The 19,475-nt window shown below is 41.5% G+C and overlaps 1 protein-coding gene across 1 annotated transcript in view; it reads left to right on the top strand.

The window, feature by feature from the left end:
• Positions 1-19,475, top strand: part of Ophn1 (oligophrenin 1) — a 333,717-nt gene that overhangs the window by 185,820 nt on the left and 128,422 nt on the right. The window contains exons 12-16 of the mRNA XM_057759550.1: positions 2,431-2,522; positions 8,114-8,192; positions 10,850-10,883; positions 11,383-11,445; positions 12,802-12,876. Coding sequence (XP_057615533.1) covers positions 2,431-2,522; positions 8,114-8,192; positions 10,850-10,883; positions 11,383-11,445; positions 12,802-12,876 — 343 coding nt within the window. The remainder of the gene's footprint in view (positions 1-2,430; positions 2,523-8,113; positions 8,193-10,849; positions 10,884-11,382; positions 11,446-12,801; positions 12,877-19,475) is intronic.

Below are 19,475 nucleotides of genomic sequence, written 5' to 3'. Positions count from 1 at the left end.
AACGGAAAAGAGAAAGAGTGATGGGTTTTGAGATTAGTTAACTGCTTTATGGGACTGGTGATGTGCCTGGAAGGGCACTTACTACAAGTCTACACTTGTGCCACCCCACCCTCCCAGCTCATCCATACATTAAAGAACTGGGGTTCAATACTAGTTCCGTGGCAAACTTGCCTTTTGACCACAAGTTAATGGTTTCTTGTTACTCAGGTTTCTCTTCGTCATGAGGAAAGTAAAAGGGGTGATGATTGTGTTCATAAATTCTTTTGAGCCCTGTTTACTAGGGACCAGAGATACATAGACGAATAAGACATTATCTATGTCCTTAAAGCTTTCTCAGTCAGGTGAGGCCCTGGAAAGAAGACATTTTCCCGTAAGTTACAAAGCATGGGGCAGGCCATGTGTAGAGTTGGAGTAGAGCTGAGCATGGTTTATAGGACAAGTAGCAGCCTCTTCACACCAACAATCACTTTGGGTGGAGAGAACCGAACATGCTCTGTCATCGAGTCATTAAGGAGCAGGATTTGTACGTGAAGTGTTCTACACCCGTGGGAGATGAAATACGTGGTGGTGGCTGAGATGCAGCTGGAGCGGCGTGGCTGGGGCCTAGGATCCTAAGCTGCCACACTGCTGATGCTGAATGGTGTGAAGGCTAAAGAGAGAGGGTGCCTACGTGACCGTGTCGCCCAGTGTAAGAAGCTTGCACAGGACATCCCAAGCGTTAGGATAAGAGCAGCATACTGAAGGCTTAATGGAGGGTTGGGTTCTTATAGTGGAAACAGAAAGGATTGGCCCGTACAAGACCAGAGGCTGTGCTGACCACAGTGGAAACAGTACTCTGGCTTCTCAGGTACAGGTGGTGAGGAGGGCAAGAAGCCAACCACCCTTACCCCAGCTCCCACCCTCTCATTGAGGTGGCACATTGGATCCCTGGTTGGGCTCAGGGGCCCTGGCTGACTTCAGACAGCATATTTGATTGCAATTAAAAAAGCAGCCTTGTTTCCAAAAAAAAAAAAAAAAAAAAAAAAGGCCAAACATGCCGAGAGCAGTACCCAGTTAACCAAAGAGCATCAAGATCTGAAGTCACGTATACATTAAGTTTCATTTATAGATTTTAAATTTTGAGACGGGATCTCACTGTGTAATCCAGTCCAGCCCTGAACATGTTCTTCTTCCCCATCAGGTTGGAGTGTTAATATTACAGGTGTGTACATATACCACAGTGTCTGAACTGGGTATAAATCTCAGCTCTGTGATCTAATTCCTTTTTGCATTTGAGTAAATTGGTATTTGCCAAAGAGTCATATTGTTTGGATGGCCTAGTGCCATAGGTACAGATCTGGAGCTTAAGAAGTGTTTCCGATTTTGAGGCAGTAGGCCTATGGTGCTATTGTTACTAATAGAGTGTGAAGTTAAGACTCAAGAGAGAAATTGATTTGCCAGGATCACATAGCCAGTAAATGGTAACTAAAGTAACTAAGGTAACTAAGGCAGTACCCCAGATCTTAAGCTTCCTAGTTTAATGCTAGCTACTTCGACCTTACTAACTCGCATGACCTTACTAACTTCAGGCATTTTGTTGCTCAGATTCTGCTCTCTGTCAGGGTTACTGTGAGGGAAGTTTGTGTAAAACAAATGCAGAAAATAATAAGCAGTCAATTAATTAAAAATACCTTGTATAGTATGTGGTTCATTGTAAGTGCTAACTAAACGTTACCTCCCTTCCGGTGTCACATTGTTCCTGATGGGGGACAACAGAGGGGAATAAACAATGGCGGATCAGGTAGTTTGTCTGTGGCCACCACCGGGTTTGGCAGATTTGTTTTTCCACAGTACTGTTATGAACCACACTATCCCACATGTGTCAGATATCAAGATGCTGCTTTGATTAATAAACAAATTAGCTTATTTCCCCACTCTTTTCCTACCTCTAGAGAGATCGTTTTTATGGTTTTTGTTATCCTGAAAGCGTTCACTACCACATCCATTAGGAAGCTTCTATGCTCAACTTTTCTCACACATTCTATAGATGATCTCAGATAGCTACTTACACGGCTGCAGCGTCCCTTCTCAGAAGCTTCATGAAAATTTTATTGTGTATACTTAATGCTGTTTGGGCAGTCCATTTCTCCTGCAGTGCCCTTAGGTGATATGTCCTTCTCCTGCAGTGCCCTTAGCTTCCTATTGGATCTGCCGCGCTTGGGAAGGGCTCTGTGAACATTTTCCCCCAGTCGTGGCCACTTATGCTTAGAATGGTGAGACACCATCTACCATGTTATTGTAAGATTTGAAGGTAGCGGTTCTCAGTGAGTCAACACATTGCTCCTGGTGTCTTGCTCGACACCATCCAAGTGACCCTGAAGACACCACAGGAGACAGAAGACACTTCTGTACATTTTGAATAAGTACCTGTTAATGTTTCTTTCATATCAGGGACCTGTGGACTTAACATTAAAATATTGCGTGAGAAGAAAGACAGAGTCCATTGACAAGAGATTCTGTTTTGATATAGAAACTAATGAAAGGTAAGTTGGGATACTGGGAATTTATGGGGTCACTGTGTACCATCCATGAGTTTAGCTGGGTCTTGTATTTTTCTCTCTGATTTCTTGTTGCTGAACATGAGCAATTTATATATAGGCCAATGCTAGTCCTGCCCCTCAGTGTGCTTTCCACAAGGGGTCCCTGTTAGACTAGGTTTGGGGCTGGTTTGTTTTTTGTTTGTTTTGTTTTTGTTTTTGTTTTCTGTATATCCCTTAGTCATATTTACCTCACTGGCTCTGGGCAGAAAGCACCTCCCCTAGAATTTAACTTGCTGTCACATATATAAAAATTTGGTTTCTTCTCAATGCTGCAAAAGTGACAGAATAATCATACTTGTTCTTTTGAAGATGCTCTTGTATCACTTGGGGAGTAGACTGACACAATTTTGAAAGGAAGACAGATAGGGCCAAGGGTAGAGGTGATATTGGGGAGTTTTTTCATACTTACTGTAAAACAGTGCATGTTTTTCCTACTTTGAAGACATGTATGTGAACTAGAATAGTTTATTGACCCCAAACATTAGAACCACTGCTAGCAAATTTGGGGCATGATTGTATTGTTTCTCTCCAATGCCTTCTTTTTCTCTTCCCTAAAAGCAAACAGTTTAGTGAAGGATAATTGCACCTCATACTTTTATTTTTCTGAAATTGAAAATAGATTTTTTTCATACAATACATATGGTTATGATCCCCACTCTCCCAGCTTGTCCCAGATCGTTTCCATCTCCCCGCCTATCCAAGTCTACACCCTTCCTTGCTCACGCATTAGAAAACAATCAGGAATAAAAAATAAGATAAAATTAAAACAAACAAAGTTGAATAGCACAAAACAAACAAATAAACAGAAAAACAAAGAGCTGAAGGAAAAGACTCAGAGACTCACAGACTGGCAAACACAGAAATCCTCTAAAAAAACAAAATTGGAAACCGTAATATGAAAGAAAAAGATACCTGTCCTTTAAAGTGAAAGCATTTAACATTGTGATGATAGGCATGCTTTCTGGCTAAGAAGGTGGTTCAAAATTCATCGGATAAGCTATTATTGTTATTATTATCATCATCATCATCATCATCATCATCATCATCATCATCATCATCATCAACTCTTTTGTATACCAGGCAATGAGTAATGGAGAAGAATTTTGTAAAATTATCACATGGCTAGAAAGGACCTTAATAAATTATAATATCATAGAAAAATCATTAGGGACTGATATCAACAAGATCAGTTAGACTGAGAGATTAGGACGTTTTCCTATCCAGAAATAAGTAACTACTAGCCTGTTGCCCTATTTCAAAATTGGGATATTTTAGGACCCTCATGATTTTGGTTTGTGGGTCTTTATGATGTCTTTGTTAATAAATAGATGATGTCAGTCAAAAGGACTGTGATAGTGAATACTGCTACCAGTAATGAAATGATTGGCACCCATTTTCCTGATAACATCAGGCCCTATAGGATAAAAAGAAAAAAATATCTGTGGGCTCTGACTTCACTGCGTGAACCTGTAGTATCTCTGGTTTTTCAGCATCAAGACTTAATCACTTTCAAGTGATTGAATTTTCCATGTCTGATTCCATGTTGATTCCCTTTTTGCCTTCAATTTGCCAGCTACGTGTAGCTAATTTCCCTAACTGAAAGCAATCACAGTTTGGCCCTGGGCGAGAGGCTGTGGCACTTGTTTATGTGCTAAGCTTGTTTCACTGTAGGTTGTAAATTTGTTGTTAATTCGTAGGTGTGTTGTTTTTATTCTTCCCCAGAATTCTGAGGACTATTTAGAGTAGAGGCCAGTATCTAAAGTTATGATGCATCTAGGATTTTAGTTTCCATATTATTTTCCCTTTAAAACCTTGTCTTATTGAATCCCCTCACACCATTATATTCATGAGGACACTTTGCTGCCCGAGGGACCAGCCTTTAGTAGCGCAGGGCTCAAAGGGAATCCGCAGTCCTCACACTAGACCATTTTATCTGAGGGGGCAAGGGAAGACGACACTCACACTCTCTCTTGATGGTTTCCTTCTTTATTCTTCCTCTCTAGCATCTATTATTTTCCTGTTTATTTCCTTCTCTTATTCTTGATGTTTTCCTTCTAATTCTGCCTTTATTCTCTCCCTTACAGCTTATAAACCCCAGCAAAATCTTTCAGGCAATATTAAAATCACAATATGGTTATATTCTATTTTTCAAGTGAATGATTACAATGAACACAAGTAAAAAACAGCATTGTTTCCCCATATCCCTTACATGATTAAACATTTTACATATTACAGGTGAAAAATTATCCCAAGAACCCACATACATTCATACCCAAGCAGCTTGTTATGCATTAACAGTGTGTAAGCAAGCAAGACATTCTTTTATTGGCAAGCTGTGTTTTGTATTTACAAAGAAAGGACCAATTACTTTATTACTTATTTTGAGAGGGAATCTTATAAGGAATCTTAAAGGAACCACAAATCTAAATTTTATTCATGTAAATTCAGCTCTACTTTAAATCTTTGGAGTTTATACCCCCTCATCAATTGTTTTTTATATCTGGAGATTGAGGGCAAAAATAGGTACAAGGTCATCAGCCAATCCTAGCAAGAAAGACACATCACCTAATAATTCTTGGGCTGCTTTGTTCTGGTTCCCTGACCTTAAAGAGTTCCTTATTTAGCTATGTGCCCTGTCTTCTTGGGTTTTTCACCTCAAAGCTCTTTGACAGAAATGTTTTATTCTAACTTTAAGTTATTTTCAAAGCTTTGTTTCAGCTATGATGCACTCCAAAACCTGTGAACACACTTCCCAACATTAAGATTAAAAGAATTTGCTGGGTGGTGGTCGCACACGCCTTTAATCTCAGCACTCGGGAAGCAAGGGCAGGCAGATCTCTGTGATTTCGAGGCCAGCCTGGTCTACAAGAGCTCATTCGAGGACAGGCTCCAAAGCTACAGAGAAACCCTGTCTTGTAAAAACAAAAATCAAAGAAAGATTAGAAGAATTTAAGCTAGCTGGGCTAGTGGTACTCAATTGTTTTTCTTAATCATGAACCTAAGCCACATGGCTCCTCAATAGAAACTCATGTGTTCTAGCTGTACGACACATCCTTATTTTAATATTTATCGTCAAAACTCTATTTAAACTAACATTATCAATTAGACAGTACAGCTTAGGAAGAAATAATCTTCAGGACAGTTAAAAAATGCCCTATGGGATGGTTTCCATGAGATAAACACTACATTATAGGCAGTGGGGAATCTCCTCACACAGTCATTCACACCATGCCCGATATCAGAGAGAGATGGCAACAGAAAGCAAGTGAAGGCACAGCAGAAACCAAAGACATTCTGGGCTTTCTGGTCTTGGGGCCTTGCGTCACTGAGATTTACCCATCAGGGTTTTGTTTCCTGGTGGGCTGATGCCCTGAAGTCAGTTGTCACCTGTTGTTCCTCTGACATGGCCACCGGCAGGACACCAAGACTCAAATATATTAACTGACTCTGTAGCAAGGCAACACCCTGGTCTGTGGTCTCCACAGCCATTTCCTTTGTTTTCCTATGCTATTATCAATTAAAATAAGCAAAATCACAATGAAGAGATGCGGATACACTTCTCTGCAAGAGGGACAGTCAGGTCTGTTGCAGCTACTTCCCCTCTTGACTACCTGATCTCAGAAAGAGCCAGGCTTCCCAGCAGGTATCACACACATTGACTCACGCTCTTTGGAGTGCCAAGCAAAGGTCTCTTAATCCCTTTTTTTTCTAGTTCTGAAAGATCTAATTTCATTATAAAAATTAATGTTTGTTCCAATATTTGAAACAGTGGGCTCACATCACACGAGAGTTTGGAGGGTCTTAACAATAGTTTCAGCAAGTGATGTTGCTTGCCAAGTGTCTCCTGCCTGTCCGATCCTGTTCTCGGCCTTTTGAATGTAATTTTCTTTAGTCTTCATCATATAGAGTAGATGTGGCTATTACCTCAAGTTTGCAAAGGAATAGAAAGAAACAAAGAAAAGTTAACCAGCTTGAGTAACGCGACTACTAAATGGTAGGACCAGGGCCCAAGTCCAGCTGTTTGAGTTTCTAAGGAAGGCCACCTCCTTCCGCCTTGCCCTCTATATGATGGCCTGCTTGCTGCAAATGGGCAAGTGGACCTTCCAGGAGGGCAAACGGTTTGTCAGAGGTCATAATGGATCCTACATGAGGGAGACTGGGCTAGAACTTAGTCCTTTTTCCAGTCTCTTGTCTTGTCTTTAATACTAGTCTTTGAATCTGGCTATTTGTCGCTCTGAAGAATCTCCGGATGCTTTTCTTAGTGACATACGTTGATACTTCCAGCCTTTCTCTGGGGCCCAAAGCGAGCCCGTGCTAGGGCAGCTGGTTTTGACGAGTGGCTCCAGGGCATTTCCTTCTCAGACTGGTTACTTTCACATCTGTTGTTCGTGTGCTTGCTCCCCTTCCATTTGGCTTTGCGATTTGGCTGATAGCTATCTTCATAGAGAGCTCTAGGTTTCCCAGTTCCACAATATTTGTGTCTCAAAGGATGAGGTTCTTAGAGACAGGTAAATTTGAAACAGTCTCATTTCTAGAGCCAAGTGCTGGCTTTTGGTTATTTTTAAGTTCAAGATTATTTGGCTTGCTGGGTGAGGGGTATTTTGAATGAAACAGACCAGTATGACAGGAATCTCCTGATGTTGGCACTGGGAAGTACTTCTGCCAGGGTATCTTCCAGCACCATTATAGACGGAGAAGTGGCAGTGCAGAGATGCCTAGGGATTGAGCCAGCATCGGTGAGAGTTCTCGTTATTTCTCTTACATTCAGTACCTCGGGGTGAGGCTGAATGATACAGAAAGCTGAGAGGCAAACTTCATAATGCTGTGGCTAGCTAGAGACTGACTGAGACTTCATGCCTGCAGGAATATAGTCAACCCATCTGTTCTGAAGGTCGAAATAGATTATAATAGGTACATCAATCTTTAATGTGTCCGGATGAAAACAATGTCTTCGGTTCATTGCTTTAATACCAGAGAATGGGTTATACATAAGCATCAGAAGTTTCTTTCTTAGAGTTCTAAGGTTGGAAGGCCAGGATCACGGGGCTATCAGGTTTGGAGTCTGGGAGTCTTTGCTTCTTCATCCTCCAGAAAGAACACATTTCTTGTTCTCACATGGAAGAGGAGCTAGAAGGGGATGGACCCACCTCTTCAAACCTTTCTATAAAGGTGATTTGTCACTTCCAGAAGACTCAACTTATTATTGTTGTCTCATTTAATACAGGAATTTTTGGAGGGTGTGTGTGTGTGGGTTATGTATTTATATTTCTAGACCATAGTTGCTGGCCAACAAGTAAGTAGAATTAAAAAAGTTTGAAGCAATTTTTCAGACAAGAAGCCTTATAGTATTAATGTTAAGAATCTGGTTTGTGCAGTACATTGCATGCATTTATGAAAATGTTATAATAAAATCCATCATTTTGTGTGATGAATATCCACTAATTCAAATTATATAAAAAAATGATGAAAGAAGCACAGGATACCATTCTCTCAGGTGAATTTTCTGATTTAAACTTGTCTTTTTCCCACTCCAGACCAGGAACCATTACTCTTCAGGCACCTTCAGAAGCCAATAGAAGACTATGGATGGAAGCCATGGATGGGAAAGAACCTGTAAGTTACCTCAGACCCTCCATCCCCTCCACCCCTTATATAAAAGTGTAGCCTCAGCAGCATTAGTCAGTTTATGAGTGCCCTCTAGTGGTTGCCGTGGGGAAATGATCGGAGCTTATTTAGATTCTAAATCTTAGAGCTAGAAGGAATTGTCACTTCCTGAACTCTTGTTTAATTCAACTTGAATTCTAGAGTTGAGGGACTTCCCTAGAACTTGTCTGTTGTATGTAGTATGGATTCTGTAGTTATGCCCACAAGTTCTTAAAAATGAAAAGCGCTCCCTCTTCACATTGTGGAATTGCTTTGTCCATCTAGAAGGGTGGGAAAGAGTTGTCATGGATGTGACTAAGCATCCATTTAGCACCCTTGGAAATGACTTTTCTAAGTTCTCCTGCACCACACACTTAGCTTGCTCTCTTTCAGAATTCACTGTTAGGCAGGTCGAGAGAACAAGTCCTCAGAAGAGTCAGAAGTGGTTCTAGATCTAGAACAACAAAAGCAGGAATCGTTGGAAAGCACTGTCTCTTCAACATCTTTCTAGTAGTTTCTTTTAGTTGCATGTGACATAACATCGCTCATGGTGTTCGAACTACAGATGCCTGGTCCTGCTTTTCCTGTTAGTTGGCGATGACTTTAGCAAGTTATTTTTTACTCTCTGTCCCTCAGTTTTCTTCTTGATGAAATCTTTTAAAATGATTTTTATTCTACTTATCTCCCAGAATTACTGTGACCACTCCAGTGGAAACGGTCCTACAAACAGGAACGTAGTGCTGTCTTAGATTTGGGTCTTCCTCCCCGGTTGGAAGAACAACTGTAGGACTATTGCAGTGTTTAGGTACAGCTGTTCCTCCTTGTTCTTGTCAGGTGAAAAGCTGAAAAGCTAGCCTGCTGGGGGAAACATATTCTTTCTTTGTGTCCTCTGTTCCCTATGGAGGGAAGAGCACAATCAGGGAGTGAGATGGCTTAGTGGCTCAAGGTGCCTGCCGTCAAGCCTGGAACCTCTCGAGTTCAATTACCTAGTTCCTGCATGGGGGAAGGAGACAACTGACTCCCGTAAGTTGTCCTCTGACCACCACATGTGCCGTGACATGCACACCCCTTCCCTAACACAAATAAAAAATATAAGTGGAAAAACTAAGAGCGTAGTAGTCATCTCTGAGATTGTTGCTGTAGTAGCTAGTAGAATGAGGTTCCCTTCTTGGAAACCTGACATTTGCCCTTCCTCGCCTGTGGTGTTTCTCTGGGGGATGCTACGAGCAAGGCATTTGTCTGTCCACTCATACTCCGGCTTCCTTAGACTCTGGAAGCTCAGAAGAGATCAGTGGCTTGTGGAGAATGATGCTAAAGCCTAAATATTCCAAGTCCCAGCCTCACCAGCTTGATTGCCACTGACTTCCCGAAGCTCTTGTTTGTAAAAAGTCACAACAAAGGCTGCGCAATGCAGAAATGCCTCTTACTGAAATATTCATGAGGACAGCAACACATACAGCTCTTTTCCTTTCCGAGAGGAGAGCCTGGGTTGAATTCCCTCAGCCTCACCCCACCAGTGTTGCTGCTTCCTTAAACACCAAGTTCACTGATCATATGCACCATGCATATGCCTTTGCTTCAGCTGTCCAAGAGAATCAGGGCTTGAAGTGTCGGGGCCCACAGATGTGAGTCCATTCCACCTTGAATAGAGGTCAGAGGGTTCAAGCTTGTTTTGCTCTTTCAAAGTTGTTGACAACAAGTGGCTACAAAACAAGAGCCCCTGACCTCGAGTGGTTAATTAGTGTTTTGAGTACAGAGGTGGATCAGCGCCATCTTGACCAAAGGTCAGAGATGCTCAGTTTATTCCTTTTAAGTCTCTTGCCTCCTCCCTCCTCCTTTGGAGTGGGGTATAAAAAGAAATGTGGAAAATAAAAGCATGGTTCACTATTTCACTGAATGTCCTTCCTGATGCTATGCTGTGTTTTGTCTCTCATTTCTCTCTTAGCTCTGTCACTTTTTACTTAATAATTCCAATCCTCACGCTCCTACCTGGGAACGTGCGAATCCATTCGAGGCTGGTCCTCGACACTGAAGGAGCATCTGTTCCTGCCATGATCATTGTACTGATGGGTAACATGACATTTAGAGGACGGAAAGGGCATATCCAGTCTCCTAATGATACATGGGCACAACCAGGAAAACAGGAAGCCATGATCTCCATTTTGGTCTTGTACATAGTTATTGGAGTGCGTACTTTGAGATGACTCCGAGACATTCGGCCGTCTCCTTCAGAAGAACCCTTGCCTTTCCAAAGAGAAGTAGACATTAGCTGTTGTCCTAGTAATGCCCATTTTCTGGGTGTCCTTGAGAAGACCACTCCCTTTTTTTAATGTGTTGCTCCAGCACAGAAATGCCCTAAGCTTTACCTGGGTAACTGTCTGGTGGGTCAGCTGCAGCTTCAGCTCTGCGAACCGCGTGAGCACCTAGTACAGTTTGAGGGACTGTGTTTTCTTGGCATCTGGGCAACGATAACTAGGTTTAAGCAAAGCCTTTCCTTTCTTGTTACAGCTCTAGTGTCTCTAAGGATTTTGACAGTGTTTCGAGGGAATGGAATTTAATCCTATTTGCCCTACTTCTCTGTAGTGAGTCACAGTAACTGAGCCTTTTTGGTTTCTCTTCTTTTGTAGATCTATCACAGCCCTATAACAAAACAGGAAGAAAGTAAGTAATTCCACTTTATATACTCCTCACATTATAAGCGCGAAACTGACCCAGTGACAAGGCAGTGCTTGTATTGGTGACGTGTACCAGTCATGCAAATCTGTGTAAAATGAAGCCTATCTCTGGTTTGAAACAGTATATTGACTGAACTAGGGAAGTCAGTCCATTGAAATTTATGGTGTGAATGGTACAGAGGATACGGAGAATATATTATCGCCTCCTGGTTCTAGACAGAGGATCAAAATTGTGTGCATTTCCCCAGTATTTGATATTGCTCATGTTAGGGTAGATGTGATATAAAGGGCTAAACGGAAACACTTTGTGTTTTAAAAGTCTGACCCTACCTTGAGCATGGTGTCCTTCAGTCTCCAGGGCATGTGGACGTGAACACCCGCCCCGCCAGTACTCTCGCCCTAGTGCCTTCCTGTGACTCTTGCATGTGGGGTAGGAGCTTCTTACTGTGCTGTGAACTAACTCTCCTTTCCTTTCCTCAAAACAGTGGAGCTGAATGAAGTGGGGTTCAAGTTCGTTAGGAAATGTATCAATTTTATTGAGACCAAAGGTAAGATCAAAACCATCACCTTGAAGAGGTTGGATTTGGCCACTCTGTTTTTATCCTGAGGAGCTTTCCCTAAAGTGAGAATGACATTATCTGTCAGGGCCCGTCTTTAGGACGGCAACTTTTTATCCATCTTGTGTTTACCGATCTAATTGGCCGGTAGGCCCTGGAAGTATAAAACCTAAAATTGAGGCGGACTAAAGTCTCATGCAGTAGCCAACTTTATTCAGAGCATCAGACAATTTATACTCTAAGTGTTAAATAAAGTCATATTAATTAGTAAAGTATACAATCCCAAGGACACAAACAAAACCATGTTTTTCCACAGAGGTGTAATGAATAGTCTGAAGTAAACTCACTGCTATCCAGTATGCATGGGGGGAGGCGGGAGGGGACATAAAAGCGTATTCCAAGGATAATTCTGTGTTTTGGAAGAAACTGAGGTCACAAGACTCCTGTTTTCTTGGCGTTTTCTCGCAAGCACTCAGAATTTCCCCAGCACAGCTCCACTTTTGGACTGTTTGCCCACCGCTTGTCTACTGGACACATTTGCTTCAGTTTAACTAAACCGGCTTCCATCATAGCGCTCCTCACCCAAACACATATATGTAATTTGTGGTTTCCACTTTAAGAGAGCAGAACCCGGCAACGATTTAGAATGTGCGCTGAAATAGTACCTAGTGTTCCTCAAGCAGTTTAGTGATAGTTCCATTCCGAGCGATCCAGGGCACAGCTTCCATCATGATATCATTTTATTATCAATTTGAAAATTGATAGGGCAAAATCTAAACTCAGGCATGTGTAGAGTCAGCATGCTTCTTCCTGAATCATTGTCTTTGTTTCCTCCTGAGGATATTTAGAATACAGGCGGCTGAATGTATGGACCATTACGTTTGCTTTGGAACCTTGCTTTAGCCTTTCTCGTTGTAAAAATGGAGTTTTGCCTCACATCTTCCATTCTCCAACCTTCTCCTCTTTTATATCAGAGCTTGGGAACAGCTGGGGGTTATCACCTCCTTATCTTTTAATGGCTAACTCCCTTCCAACATGGTAGACTGTTCTCATCCCCCTATTGCGACTCCCCGAAACATATTCCTTTTCTACTATAGAGTGTGCACTCTTCCCTTCCGATTAACAGGGAATAGGTCCAATCAAATGAAGTTCAGGATGATTTTTAGATATGACTAGGACGGTAGAGCTGTTCCTCTGTAACGGGAGGGCTGGAGAACTCGAAGAGAGAAGGAGGCCTCTTTGTTGTCTGTGAAGTGACACCAGTGTAGAAAGGCTTCCTTTCTCTGCCTTGGGGAATGTCAAAGCTGGAGCTACACTAACAAAGATGACCTGGTTTTCTTTTCCTAGGGATCAAGACAGAAGGGTTGTACCGCACAGTGGGCAGCAACATCCAGGTTCAGAAGCTGCTCAATGCCTTTTTTGGTAACAATTTTACATACTTCTAATTGGGAATGGTTTATATGGAAACAAATGGGACGGAAAGAGAAAGAAGACATTTCTTAGGAAGGTCGAAGAACGTTTTAAATTTGAGTTGTAGTCTTGTTTTGTTGCTCAGGCTAAAGCAATTGTCCTGCCTCAGCCTCTCAAGTAGTGCCATTGTAACTGGCCTGTAGAATATTACAAAATGTTTTCAGCGGTGAAACAGACAAATATTTTGCACACCTTGGGTCAGAGACCATTATGCATTGAGTAAACGTGTGTCACTTCTCATCCCATTCACTCCTCAGGCTCTAGGAAATCCAGTTCTACCACCGCCTCTTTGCTGGAACTTCTCTGGCCACGATGCTCGTGTGTGTGCTTGCCAAATCCAAGGAGCACTTCAGTCTGTCTTACTTGCTCTCTGCTTGAACACTGCCTTCTTTCTGGGAACTGTCCCCTTACTTGACTCCCATGATACAATACTCTACTCATCCTTTGAACACTTTGTGTTACTCTTTTGTCAGTGACTCTTCCTGGATTCCGTTTCCCCTTCCTCCTACCATTTAAAGTTTTAAAGGCATTTCCCACAGTTCTAACTTGGCATGCCCTTGCCTTTTCCTCTACTGAGTGATATTTATCCTCAGTACATTTATGCTGAGTTACATTTTCCTTTTAATAGTGTGCGTGTACATGTACGTGTATGTGTGTGTGCGTGTGCATGTGTGTGTGTGTGTATCTATATTGAATATTGACTGCTAGGACTTAGTGTCTTATTTTCATTGAGCAAAAGACCATTGAGGTAGGTTTTTTTTTGGTTGTGTGTGTATTAGGTTTTGTTGTTATTGTTTTGTTTTTCTGTGGGTAATTATCAACTCATTTTTTTTTTTGTAAGTTTGTTAGACCAGACATAAAGTATTCTCTACTGGCTTGTTTAGACCTGCTAGTAATTCTTAACCTTTCTTGTGTCTTCATTCTTATTGTCTTGAACACAAATTTGGGACTATAGCGAGGGTTCAGTGGGTAAAGTAGTTGCCATGTGAGCCCAAGGACCTGAGTCTGGGCCCCCAGCACTCATGTAAAAGCCAGATAAGGTAGGGACCATATACAGTCCCAGTGCATCTGTAGCACAATGAGACGTGGAGACAGGATTTCTCCTGGAAGCCTCAGGGCCTGCTAGCCTGGCCATGAGTCAGTGAAGAAGAGACTTGTCTCAAAAAGATTGGATGGCGAGGAACAGCACCGATGAGTGTACCCTGACCACATATGAGTCATGGCATGCACAATCGTACACGCAGGCACACACAAGCACGCACACAAACACAAACGCACAAACGACATACATACATAGTACACACATGCACACATTTTAAAAAAGAGCACAAATGTCTACTAGCTTTGTGAATTCTTGGCATTTTTTGAGCATAATGTTCTCTAGTATTTTTTTGCCTAGCCTGTGGAGTTTTACCCTGGGTTTATTATTTATACAAGGCTTTGCATTTAGAGGTTGACTCAAAAGATTTTGGCCACTGCTCTCTCTACATAGAGCCTTCTTCTTTTGTACTTTGCTGCATACATTCTTCTTATTTCTTGTAGTGCTGGGGATGGATTTGGGGGCTTCATGTATCCTAGGAAATTCTTCTACCACTAAGGACTATCCTCAGCCCATGTTGAGGAAATTCTGGCTATCTAAGCTTCCCAGATGTTTTTGTTTTCTTCTTCTGGTCTCTTCACATGAGCAAGACCTTAGCTTGATCTCTAACTCCCTTTGTTATCCAGAAAGTCTTTTCAGTTGGCATGCTGTGGTGATGGTAGGGCTTTCCTTCTGTGTGCATTTTCTCACTCACAGCCCTGTGCTTGCGATTCAGTGACTAAAAGCAGTAGCTTCATATAGTCTGTCCTATCTTCTAATAGTTAAGGCAAGACAATACATCTTGTGCCAGTTTCTCTACTGTATCTGGGAGTGAAAATCCCTCTAGGCGTTTGGTACTAGCACCTATGGGCTCAAATCTCAGCATTTCCATCCAGAGAACTTTCTAAGTTCTAGAACGCATCTGCTGCCAATTAACCCTGTGATTCTCAGTCTTACCTTGGGCCTGCCACATGAGGATGTGGGCAGACTCTCAGCATTGTGTCGGTATGGCACACAGGTAATAACCAAGGCAGTAAACTGTAAAGCTCAAGAAATCAATACTAGAATCTCTGCAATAGCGCTCTCCGTGTAGATGGTCCACAGGTGCCTACCTATATTTTCCATGACCCAAATGAAACTCACCTTTTTTCTTCACTATAGCCCTGTGCATCTTCCTTTTGTGAGTGACGGTGAGGTAGCTGGTAAGCTTCGATTCTGTGAAGTGTCAGAGAATGAGTTGTGTGGAAAGCTGAAGCTCGAATAAAGTGCATAGCTTTCAGATTTCCTTTAAACGTGGCCAAGGGGAATTGAGGAGACAGGTAAAATTGAGGTTGTCAATCAGGTGCTCTTGACATGGAATTTTCTATGATTATCCTAGAAGACTGCGTATAATTCACAGGGGCTTTAACGTGGGAAGGAAATTCAGGAAAGAGAGTACCTGAGAGACAGCACATGAATATTCAGCCCCGTGCTTTCAGAAGACAAGGAGCTGAAAAAGCAGAGCTGCAAAAGCCAAGGAATAAAGTTTCCTCTCTAGAAGAGCTGCAGTAGGTCTACAACTCACTGCTAGCTCCATTTACATATGCTGTTTATAGGAGACCCTTTGCACTTAATTTGTTAACTTCATTCCCATAAGCTCTCATTATAACCGTTATCACTTAATTTGCTGACTTCATTCCCATGAGCTCTCATTATAACCATTATCCATGTATTTTTTTCGAGTATAATGTCGTAAAACTGCTATAGCCTCAAATCAGTTTCTTTATGTAATCAGCTAAACTGCCTGAAATTATTGGAATGCACAGCAACCATTATTCCCATTTTTATGAGAGCCCACCAACTCTATGTATGGCTTCATAAAAATGGAAATGTCATTCTCCTACTTTATTCTCCATAGAACTAGAAATGTCTGTGTGGCTGGGCAGAGCCTTGCGATGCACTTTGCTCAAGCACAGTGTATACACGTATATTTACAACTCATATGTTTAAAAGAAACATTGAGATAAAAAATTTCAGTAATGCACAAGGGGGAAAATTTCGCCCCCTACTGCCTACTGCCTTAAGTCTGGAAAAAAAAATCCATGCTGATTATTCTATAACACTTGGTTTCTTGGCAACTGGAACTCCACTGTATGGGATGCTGCTCTGTGACCTCAGTCTGCGATTGACATTGCATCACAGGTCTCTGTCCTGGAGGACTGGACTTCCTTCCACGACTTTCCCCCTCTGGTCTACAGACTTAAATTTGTGAAACTGTTTACCTTAGAAATTAGAATAGTGGCAATGGTTTGTGCAGAACAAAGAGTCCAGGGAAAGAAACCTGCTTCTTGAGGGTAAGACAAATTAGGTGAGGGTCAGGCAGCACTCATTGGATGTAGTTGAGACATGTTGGCATTACCAGGGAATAGAGGAATCTAGAACTTTGTTACAAAAGAGTATTAGCAATTGCCAATATTACTCTTTCAAAAATATTACTCGTTCATCTTCAGTAACTGTAAATAATCCACTATTTCCTTCATTTGTAGGTATTTCTTCAACCCAGTTCATTTTTTCTTTGACTTTTTTTTTTTATTTTTGAGGCTGTAATTTAATTCCAGCATTTTCCCCTTTCCTCCCTTAAACCCTCCCATTCGGCCCTCCTCACTCTTCTTCAAATTCGTGACTGCTTTTTGCATCAATTGTTATTGCATACATATATGTATTTGTATGTACCCACACATTTCTAAATATAACGTGCTAAGTTCACATAATGTTACTTGTATGTATGTTTTCAGGGCTGACCATTTGGCACTGGACAACCAATTGGTGTGCTCTTCCCTCAGGAGAACCCCTTCCCCCCCGTCCCAGCTTTGCTCGGTTGCCTGTAAGTTCATAGTGCAGGGTTAGAGGGCTCATCGACTTTTCCCCACCTGGTTTAGCATGTTTATTGTTGTCCTCCTTTGTAAGGTCATGTTTGAACAGTCATGTTTGTTTTGTTTTTCAAGATAGGGCATCTCTGTGTAACAGTCCTAACTGTCCTGGAAGTAGCCCTTGTAGATCAGGCTGGCCTGGAACTCATAGAGATCCACCTACCTCTGCCTCCCGAGTGCTGGGATTAAAGGTGTGTGCCGCCACCGCTCAGCTGCAGTCACGTTGATAAGACATTACAGGTGTAACTTCTGATATTACAAGGAGACACAATCTCACAGTAAAGTCCTTAATTATCTGTAAATTATAATCTTTTTGCCCATCTTTCACTATATTCTCTTGGGGCTGGGCTTCACATCTCTGCATTTTGATTGGTTGTAATTTTCTGTAGCAGTCTCTTTCTCTTGCAAAGAGAAATTTCCTTGATGGGGAGGATGCCTACACTTATCTGTAGATAGAAGGACGAATGCGTATATATTGCTCTTCAGGATTATGCCAGTTTAGTTATTGTATCTTTTTTGTGGAGCAGGTGTTAGGTACTCAGAGGGCAGTTGGATACTGTGGAGTAAGATGTCGAGTCCTTTGGGTATATGCCAAAGAGTGCTATAGCTCTTACCCTTTGATTTCTGTTGATGTTCGGGAGTCCCTAGATCCTCTATCTGAGTCACTGCATGCAGATGAACTGTTCCAGAACACACCCTGCATATTATTGAGTACCTTTAAGTGCCGGCTACTATGTTGGGTGACGGGGACGTAGTAGTGAAAGAGGCAGACAAATCTCTGCTCTCAGTGAGCTTATAATGTAGCAGCACTTATGGGTCATCAATGATCATATCTTTTCCTCTCAAAATAAATTATACTGTCCCAGTTCTAGGACCCTGTTGTTCTGCATTAGGTTATAAAACTATGTAGGTGGGCTGACCGTAATAGTGTGTTAGTTATATTGATTATATATGTTGATATATATTTTAGCCCAGCTTGAGTTACATAGCAGGCCCTGTCTCACAAGCCACAGACAAAAATAACAGCAACAAAATGAAATATTATAAGCAGTTAGAGAAAGTAAAGTTTCATTAAAAAAGCTGTTTAAAATTATAATTAACCTGTTTCTTAATTTGAGATCTTTAGCACTCTTGCTATGAAGCTCATAAAGAGAAGATTTGAAATATGTAAAACTCATTTTCTTGCTGTGTACTTGTGATGGTTAATGTTGTTTTATCAACTTGGCAGACTCTAGAATCACAAAGGCAGGCCTGTGAAGGATTTTCTAGGTTGGATCATTTGAGATGGAAAGATCCACCCTAAAGGTTGCTGACACTCTCTTCCAGGCGGGGCTACTGACTGTATACAAAGGAAAACGTGCGCTGATGACCAGCATCCATCTCTTTCTCTGCTTGTGGATAATACCCTGAAATTCTGAGCCCAAACCAACAGACAACCAACAGCAACAACACACCCTTTCTTCCTTATGTTGCTTTTCTGCATATTTTGTCTGAGCAATAATGAAAGTAACAGTGGTTTATACCATTTTCTCTGTCTGATTACCATTGGTTCTCATTTTCTTTGGGGACCTATTAGTTATCTTCTGCCTTGACCTAAGAACCACATTTTGATTTTTGTTAGATTCATATTTATCCCTGACACATTCTCTGGTTCCTAGTATGTATATTGAATGTATATGTTAGACACTAGTGTTTATTGCTGCCATTTGTCTTCATACATCTTTTTGGTTTTATTATTCTTATATAACTCTTTGGTGCCTATTTTGACTGTCAACTCACTTCCATTAAATTCTCTTCCATGGCTACACTTTAGAACTCTTCCTGATACAGGTCAAGATGATAAGAAACATTATACTCCTCTCTAGGTCATGAAGCGGTCATCTAAAAAAAGTGTATTTCTAGAATTCTCAGGTATGTAAGATAAGCTCTTGAGTTTTTCTGTCCCTGTCCTTACTAGATTCTGAGATCTCTAGGAATCTGATATTAAGTACAGGATTTGTATAAGAAATAAATCTTTCAATTAATTAATTAACTATATCTGTCAGGGTTCCCTGGGAAACTGGTAGAGTCACACACACACACACACACACACACACACACACACACACACACACACACGATATATGTCTGGGGGGTTACATTGGTTTACACAAATGACTGTCTTCACATTGGAGAGGCTGAGAACCCTGTGGATTCTCAGTCATTATGGCTACAAAGCCCAGTCATTCCAATCTGGAAATTAAGGTCTAGAGGATTTCTGGAGAGCCATGTAGCTACAGTCACTGTTAGAGGGCTGAAGAAACTCGATTCCGATGCCAGTGATGGAGCACAGTGGTGGTAACTAGGTGGAGAAACTTGCCAGCGTGATATAAAGGGTAGCATCTCGAAAGCAAAAGGGATCTCCCTGCAACTTTCCTACTTTTTTTTTTTTTACTTTTATTGATTCCTTGTGAGTTTCACATCATGCAATTCTGATATCACTTATCCCCTTGTCTCCTCGAGTCCACTCTTTGTCCTCGCAATGTTTCCCCAAAACAAAACCAAATTTAAAAGGAAACCCAAAA

The sequence above is a fragment of the Chionomys nivalis genome, chromosome X (genome assembly GCF_950005125.1).
Source record: "Chionomys nivalis chromosome X, mChiNiv1.1, whole genome shotgun sequence".
NCBI lineage: Eukaryota > Metazoa > Chordata > Mammalia > Rodentia > Cricetidae > Chionomys > Chionomys nivalis.
The sequence above is the reverse complement of the archived record's forward strand: the minus strand, read 5'-3'. Positions and strand labels throughout refer to the sequence as shown.